Source organism: Topomyia yanbarensis, chromosome 2 (assembly GCF_030247195.1).
Source record: "Topomyia yanbarensis strain Yona2022 chromosome 2, ASM3024719v1, whole genome shotgun sequence".
NCBI classification, from domain to species: domain Eukaryota; kingdom Metazoa; phylum Arthropoda; class Insecta; order Diptera; family Culicidae; genus Topomyia; species Topomyia yanbarensis.
The window spans coordinates 440,246,343-440,255,087 of record NC_080671.1 but is presented as its reverse complement, the minus strand read 5'-3'; the positions used below and the strand labels follow the sequence as shown (position 1 = coordinate 440,255,087).

At 49.0% G+C, this 8,745-nt stretch overlaps 1 protein-coding gene across 2 annotated transcripts; it reads left to right on the top strand.

The window, feature by feature from the left end:
• Positions 1–726: 726 nt before the first annotated feature.
• Positions 727–4,366, top strand: LOC131685593 (replication factor C subunit 1). Of its 2 annotated transcripts, XM_058969442.1 has the most exons (4): positions 727–789; positions 865–965; positions 1,031–3,109; positions 3,171–4,366. In XM_058969442.1, the coding sequence occupies exons 2-4, from the start codon at positions 957–959 to the stop codon at positions 4,314–4,316; spliced, it is 3,234 nt and encodes a 1,077-aa protein (XP_058825425.1). In that variant the 5' UTR covers positions 727–789; positions 865–956; the 3' UTR covers positions 4,317–4,366. The 2 variants fall into 2 exon arrangements, with proteins under 2 accessions (XP_058825425.1, XP_058825424.1); XM_058969441.1 differs by lacking the exon at positions 727–789 and having other exon boundaries at positions 802–965.
• The last annotated feature ends 4,379 nt before the right edge of the window (positions 4,367–8,745 follow it).

Here is an 8,745-nt window from a genome sequence, read left to right as displayed (position 1 = left end):
TACATATGTGTTAAGAATCTGTTGAAGGACAGAGTAGTTATAGCAATTCAAATTAGCGTTACGACTATTATCATGCCAACCCTTTCCGTAACCGGTTCAGAATCCTGGGGTGACATTGCGCATCTCGAAACGAAAGGTTTATTGTATGCAAGCTTGTATGAAAAAGTCGATTCGAACTGGTTCCGTAATGTCGCCCCTGAATGGATTCGAGTTAATAGATTCCAGCGTAAATACAACAACCGATTCCGTCACCAACGGTTTCGGATCGATTTTTCCAAAATTTCAGGCGCGACCGAATTTTACACCGAATTCAGTTACAATTAAATTTGGCGTTTGAATCGGAGTTCTGGCAGTAACTTTCAGCTGATAAGAAAGAATAAGATAAGAAGCACGCGGATTGTGTTTGTAACTGCAAAAGTATCCGACACTCGGGACAATATGTAACTTGTTTTTACTAGGCGTTACTTAACTTGAGTTTTACTTTAATTTATACTAAACGTAATCACTGTGCTATGGTACCTTCCCATAAAGGTTTATGTAAAGGCTTTTTTTTCACCACACAATTTTGTTTAATGCAATTATTTATTTTATTGGGCACAAGTTCTTGCTAGCAAAGAAGTACTCTGATTTTGGGTACAAATTCTTGTTTGCAATATTGGTTCGAGGCTTTAATAATTTCGCATTTTTCAGGTTCTCAACAATGTCAAAGCAGTCATCTAAATTCCGCCAAAGTTTTGCTTCGTCTGCTTCGTTTTTTCGCACATCAAAAATATACGCATTCTTCTACCGGTACGTTTTTGTGTCGTCGAAAAGTACGTATTTTTCAACAAGTTCATGTTCCTTAAGAAGTATTCTTACTTTTAGCTATAATATAAATAAGTCGTGATACATTTTGGAATGCTTTTTTCCTGTTGAAATATTTTGAGTGAGAAATTATACAATCATCGTTTGGCAGAATGTCAAAGGTGGGTGAAAGTTTTGTCAATCTAATTACGGATCCATATAACTCAAGCACTTTTTCCTCCGGCAGGACATCCGCTCTTTCTTCAGCGTAGGAGCTAAATCCAAAAAGCCGGACACACCGAAACCAAGTCCCCAACAGGCAGCGCCGAAACGGAAAGCTATCGTCTATAGCGACGATGAGGAGCCGGAGAAGGAACGTAAACAGTTGGAAGTCGCTGAGAAGCCCAGTTCACTGAACAAGAAAAGACGCGTGATCGATTCGGACGATGAAGAGAAAACTTCACCTGTGAAGTCGAAGAAGAGTTCCAGTTCCTCGGGATCCGTCGGATCGAGCAAACTGAAGCCGGTCAGTGCAGCAGACGTTTTCAGCTCGGCACCGGTCAAACGAATCGAGACACCCAGACCGAGTAAGAAAGCTATCAAGGAGGAAATTGAAATTCATTCGGATGATGAATTCGAAAAAACGCTGATTGGGCTGGATGACAGCGGAGTTGTGCCAGAGACTCCGAAAGCGACGAAAAATGGCAAGGACAAAATTAGTCCGGCGAAAAAGGAGAAGGATGAACGGAAGACTAACGGCCATGGAGACCATAGGGAGAAGGTTATAACCACGGATAAAAAGAGGGAAGAGAAAAGGAAGGATACTCCGGAAAAGAAGAGGGAAGAGAAACGAAAACATACTCCAGAAAAGAAACGTGAAGAGAAAAAGGATACTCCGGAGAAAAAGCGGGAAGAGAAAAGGAAGGAAACTCCGGAGAAGGTTAAATCTCAAAGTTCGGAAAAGAAAAAAGAGAAGCCGGTTCTTAGCAAAGACTCAAGTACCGAGGAAAGTACTACTCCCAAAGCATCCAAAAAGAATCTCAACGAATCCGTTTTGTCTGATGAGGAGCGACACGAACGAAAGCGTATGTCCGCGATGTTGTACCAAAAGTTCAAGAATCGAGCTGGTCCATCAAACCCGGGAAGTAAAGAGATACCCAAAGGCAAGCCAAACTGTTTGCTGGGTCTCCAGTTTGTTGTAACGGGCGTTCTGGATTCACTGGAACGAGATGAATGCGCTCAGATTATCAAAGATTTTGGTGGAAAGGTGGTCAGTTCGGTGACCAAAAAGGTTACCCACATGGTCATCGGTGAGGAAGCTGGACCTTCCAAACTTGCGAAAGCAGAGGAATTTGGAATACCTCAGCTTTCCGAAGACGCATTTCTTGATTTGATTCGGGAACGGTCTGGTCTTCCGACAACTGGTGTTCCGAAAAGGGATTCTTCAACAAAAGCTTCCGTTAAAGAAGAAAAATCCCCTTCGAAAGAAAAGAAACGTAAAAAGACGGACGAACCGGTACCGAACAAGCGAACTCCAGAGAAAAAGCCTTCGGAATCGAATTCGACACTTCCGAAGGTACCAAAAATTCCCAAACTTGAAAAATCTTCTCCTGAGAAATCGAAAATTTCTAAAATGGAGAGCAAATCACCGGAAAAGAAGCCTCAGGTCGCTTCTCCAACGAAACGCGCGGAGAGCGCCTACGAAAAGGACATCCACAGCACCGACAACATGGCCTGGGTGGACAAATACAAACCGACCTCGGTGAAGCAAATTATCGGCCAAACCGGAGCATCAAGCAATGTTCAAAAATTAACGAACTGGCTATCCAAGTGGCACTCGAATCAGGACGGTAAAAAAAAGATTCCCCGACCAAATCCTTGGGCTAAAAATGACGATGGCAGTTACTATCGGGCAGCGCTTCTCTCCGGACCACCGGGAGTCGGAAAAACGACCACGGCTACGCTAGTCTGTAAGGAGCTTGGGTTCGATGCGGTTGAGTTCAATGCTTCCGATACGCGTAGCAAGAAACTGCTGAAGGAGGAAGTCTCGGAGCTGCTGAGCAACAAGTCTCTGTTTGGTTACTTTACCGGATCGGGGAAGAAGGGTGAAATGGTAACCAATAAGCATGTACTGATAATGGACGAAGTTGACGGGATGGCAGGAAATGAGGACCGTGGCGGGATCCAGGAGTTGATTGGACTGATCAAGGAGAGTCATGTGCCGATCATATGCATGTGTAACGATCGGAACCATCAGAAGATGCGCTCGCTGGTTAACTATTGCTACGATTTAAAGTTCAGTAAGCCGAGGGTTGAGCAGATTAAGGTAAGTGGTTTGATGTTTCTTCACATGTTTCACACTTCAAAGATTGATCTTTTAATTTAAGGGAGCTATGATGTCAGTTTGCTTCAAGGAAGGTCTCAAGTTGGCTCCTGGAGCACTGGAGGAAATTATAGCCGGTACCGGTGGTGATATCCGTCAGACACTCAACCATTTGGCTATGTACAGTGCCGGAAAAGCAAGCGGTTTAAGCTTGAGCTTGGATAAGGCTAAACAGGGAGCGGACTCAGCCCGCAAGGATGTTAAGTTGGGTCCGTGGGAAGTAATAAGAAAGGTCTTCTCAGCCGAGGATCACAAGAATATGTCAATCCACGACAAGTCAGATCTGTTCTTTCACGATTACAGCTTAGCACCGCTGTTCGTGCAGGAAAATTATCTGAAAGTTACGCCGAAAGTTCCAAAAACACAAGTTATGGATCAAATTGCATTGACGGCAGACAGTTTGAGCCGAGGAGACATGGTTGACCGGAGAATAAGATCGAACATGGCCTGGTCGTTGTTACCACTTCAAGCCATGTACACTTCGGTACTGCCCGGAGAATATATGGAAGGTTTCTTCAGCGGACAGATCAATTTCCCCGGTTGGTTGGGAAAGAACTCAAAAGCAACGAAGCGTAAGCGTTTGGCACAGGAGATTCACGATCACACCAGAACTTGTACTTCCGGCTCAAGACTCTCGGTTAGATTGGACTATGCACCGTATCTTTTAGATGCGATTGTCCGACCGCTAAAGGAGAATGGATCGGATGGTGTGGCGGAATCGCTGGGCGTCATCCGAGATTATCATTTACTCAGAGAGGATTTGGAATCACTTGTCGAGCTAACTAGTTGGCCCAAAAAGAAAAGTCCAATGGAGTCGGTAGATGGGAAGGTGAAAGCCGCACTGACCAGGGCTTACAACAAGGAGATTGCTCCCTATTCCTATTCGGTAGTGAATGCCGTCAAGAAGAAGAAAGCTGAGGCAGCCGAGGAAGCTGCTGCCGAAATGTATGGCGAAGATGATGAAATTAATAATGCGGCTGTCGAGTCCGAAGAGGATAAGGATGATGATGATATGGAAAATAATGCTTTCATCAAGGTCAAGAAGAAGCCTGCTGGAAAGGGAGCCGCAGCAGCTTCCGCGGCTGGGAGTAGCAAAGCGAGTGGTTCGAAACCGAAAGGAACTACTTCGACCAAAGGCAAGAAAAAGTAGGTTCTTGTTCTAATTATACTGTTTCGTATTTTTTGTATTGATTTATGTTATACCACTATTATTGTAATAGTAATAAAATTACATACAATCAGAAGTGGAGTTTTATTTGAAGAGTATGGTGAGCAGAGATGCCACATTGAAATTTCCAAAAAATAATAATAATGACTGTCGAAGGGAAATACTAGGCATGGATAACCTCTAATGCATAATGGAACTCATAATTAGATACATAAATGCAAACACGGCATATTTTTAGTATCTATTGACCCGTAATCATCGATACTAGCCAGATTAAAGTCGTATTAGGAGTGATCTGCGATCAACTATTGACTTTTTCGGTGCTGTTTGCACGCCTAGAACCATTCGCACCCTCTCATTCTGCTACTATCAACAGGAGGCTGATGCCACCCCGGTCGTCGCCGATCTAAGGACCAAACGTGTTCTGCTGCTCCTGCTCATATGAAATCAAGAAGTTCCAGAGAATACGGCTGAAAAACGCGGGAACAAGTCCGCCTCGAATAGCGATACAGAGTCCGATCATGGAGCTGATTCCGTCATAGACCTGACTGAGCGCAGTTGGAAGAGGAACAGCTAACAATGGAGATGGCCTGTGGAAAGCAGATGGAGTTGCGGAAGCAGCGTCATGTTAAGCAGCAGGCTTGGAACGAGAGGCGGTTGAAGCTAGAGTGGGAGATGCGCGAGCAGGAGCTACAAGCGCAGCGTGAAATGGAGCAGCAGCTGGCAATTGGCCGCAGAACGTGAATTTTCGAAGAAGCGGGATGCTATTCGAAAACAGCTCAATGGCAGGAATAATAAGGCAACGCGTTGAAAGGCCAATATGCAGCTTCGGAGGTCCCGCCGAATAGATGCAGTCGCAGCAGTCTTCAAAGGTGCGGAGAAGGAAACGGGCCGGGGTGTACCGTTGGTCGTATCACAAGAGATCAGCTAGCTGCTCGCAAAGAGGTCTCTAAGAACCTTCCCAAGTTTAAAGGGGTAGCACAAGTTTGCAGCCTGCGGGTTATCATACCTTGAGAATTTGAAGCGTTTGCAGGACTGTACAGAGAGCGCACTTGAGGCAGTCTAGAGTCGGCTAGTGCTAGCGAATGACGGATCTCAATAGTGGCATGTCTGTAATAATATACGTACATGGAACTATTGAGAACCAGAGCTACAGGTCCAAAGCCCTGGTAAAGGAGGATGGTTGTGATGATCCGGGCCGAGATCACCACGTAAAGCAAGGTAGGTCATAACCCCAATTCCAAGGCGTGAAGCGACCCGTGCCGAGGGATGAGTGATCGAGGGGGTGAAAAAGATGCTCGATCGTTAACGGAGCCTGTGGGGTACCTGGGCAACCCCCACAGTAAGCGTCCCTTACCACGTTAATGCGGAGCTCTGGCGTGGCGGACATTTATTCTCGCGCTACTCGTGGGTACAAACATGAAGAACAAAAACAATAAACAGTCGGAGGTGCCAAACCCCTTTGCTAGAGGTGGTTTGGCGAGGACTCCCCCCCCCCCCCCCCCCCGTGGGGAGAGTAGTGGAGCGATGAGTGCGGTAGGAAATAGCCCTACCAACGCACCGGACGGGCCACTATCTGCGATGCGCAAAGTGGTGGAGCAGCTCGATTCAATAATCGAGTTCACTAGCGCAAAGCAAAACATAAGCAAGGAGTTAAAACAGAGTCTCCTGGAGCTCCGGAAAACTGTTCGTGTCGCAAGATAGGAAAAGCAGGCTTATGCCAAGAGGGTGGAATGTCGGGAGAAGTCCGACAGAGAAACCCAGACAGTGGCCTCCAAGAGGGAGGGAAAAGAGAAGGTCGATACGGGCACTCAGACAGTGCCCTTCACCTTCTATGGAGCAGCCACGTCGCTCGAAGCGGCGGCCGAGTTCCCCTCCAAGGGAAAAGGTAAGGGCAAGGGCAATCGCAAGACGGCGTCGAACGCGAAGCGCCCTAGGAAGTCGCCAGGCGAGGGTGCAAAAACCGACACCACACGGCGTGCAACCGTTAAGGCCAAACGCCGTCTGGCCGAGGTAAGCGAGGGCGAGAGTGACCTCGCTGAGCAGTGCGTTGGTACCAGCAACCCGGCGCGACCGGGGCAGGGGGGCCCAAACCCCTGGACGCTGGTCACCAAGAAGAAGCCGGCACCGACACCGGAGGTACCGCGGCCCGCGAAGAAGGCCAAGGACAGAGGCGAGGCCTTGTGGTTGAAAACCGACAAGGACAAATACGCCGATGTCCTTAAATCGATGAAGGCGGCCGAAAGCCTCTCGGCCCTTGGGCAGGATGTGCGTAGCGTAAGACGCACCAACACGGGAGAGATGCTCCTGGTGCTGAAGCGAGGCGCACAATCAAGTGCAGTATACAAGGCCTTGGCCCAAGAGGTCCTTGGTGAGGGCGCCCAGATCAGGTCGCTAGGTGCGGAAACAACTCTCCAGTGCAAGCACTTGGACGAGTTCACGACCGCAGAAGACGTCGTCGCAGCCGTCAAGGAGCACTGCGACGTCACAATCGAGCGGGCCTCTGTGCGATTGAGAGACGGACCCTCTGGCACCCAAGTAGCCTACCCCAGGCTACTGAAGGCGGATGCCAAAAAGGTAACCGAGAAAGGGAAGCTGAAGATCGGCTGGTCGGTATGCCCTATTAGTATACCCCAGCCGCCTTCAGTGGATAGGTGCTATCGGTGCCTTGAATCCGGCCACAAAGCATACGAATGCAAAGGCATAGATAGGAGCAAGCTATGTCGTCGCTGCGGCGAGGAGGGACATAAAGAGCGGGGGTGCACTAAGGCATATAAGTGCCTTATCTGCACCGCTAAGAAGCAAGCCCATAAACATGCTATGGGCGGACCTTCGTGTCCCTTCGGCGAGTTAAATAAGAAGAAGCCGTGAGAGTCACACAGCTAAATCTTAACCATTGTGCAGCAGCCCAACAGCTGCTGTGGCAGTCGGTCTCGGAGTCGAGGACAGATGTCGCCCTCTTATCAGACCCGTACAGCATCCCTGCCGGCAACGGCAATTGGGTGTCGGACGGCTCTGGAATGGTGGCAATCTGTACAACGGGACGGTTCCCGGTTCAAGAGGTAATACACTCCTCCGCCGAGGGTGTGGCGATTGCCAAGATCAATGGTGTGTTCTATTGCAGCTGCTACGCCCCACCAAGGTGGCCAATAGAACAGTTCAACCAGATGATCGACAGGCTCTCGTCGGACCTAGTGGGCTGGAAACCGGTAGTCATAGCGGGAGACTTTAACGCTTGGGCAGTGGAGTGGGGCAGCCGCTGTACAAATAGCAGGGGTCAAGCGCTAATGGAGGCGCTTGCGAAACTCGATACTGTGCTAGCTAATAATGGCTCCGCTAGTACATTCCGCAGAAACGGAGTGGAGGCGTGGATTGACGTAACATTTCCAGCCCGAGTCTGGCTCCAGGCATGGAATGGAGGGTAGACGAAGGCTACACCCATAGCGATCATTTAGCAATCCGCTTTAAGATCAACTATGGTGTGCAGCCAACACCAACAGTCTAAGCGGGGATGCGCTGGTAGCTGTTCTATCACGCGCGTGCGACGCCACTATGCCGAGAAAAACACTGCCAAGAAACGGTAGATGCCCGGTATACTGGTGGAGTGCCGAGATTGCAGCTCTACGGTCAGCCTGCCTCAGAGCTAGACGTAGGATGCAAAGAGCTCGCACCAAGGATGCAAGAGAGAACCGCCGTGAAGTGTTTCGAGCTGGCCCTTAACAAGGCTATTAAAAGCAGCAAGAGAGCATGTTTCGACAACCTGTGTGAAAGTGCCAACGCGAATCCGTGGGGTGACGCCTACAGGATCGTGATGGCCAAGACCAAAGGGGGCTCTTCACCCCCAGAACGGTATCCGGACCGGTTAGCGACGATTATCGAAGTACTCTTCCCGTCTCGAGCCACAAGCCCCTGGTCACCTGCACTACGAGACAGTGCGGGCACGGCCGAAATGGTGGCTCCAGTGACGAATGAAGAACTCCTCGCAGTGGCTAAATCCCTAGCAATGAACAAAGCTCTAGGCCCGGGTGGAGTTCCAAACAGCGTTCTCAAGGCAGCGATCATAGCGAACCCAAACATGCTCAGGCTAGCACTGCAGAGATGCCTTGACGAGTGCCGTTTCCCCGATAGATGGAAAAGGCAGAAATTGGTGCTGTGCCGAAGCCCGGGAAGCCGCCAGGCGACCCATCGGCGTGCAGACCAATCTGTCTGATCGACACGACTGGCAAACTGCTTGAGAGGATCATTCTCAACAGGCTCACCCCGTACGCGGAAGGTACGGACGGTCTGTCAAGCAACCAGTTTGGCTTTCGGAAGGGTAAGTCCACAGTGGACGCTCTCAACTCAGTGATAAATACTGCCGAGATAGCGATCCAACGAAAAAGGCGAGGTATTCGATACTGTGCGTTAGTGA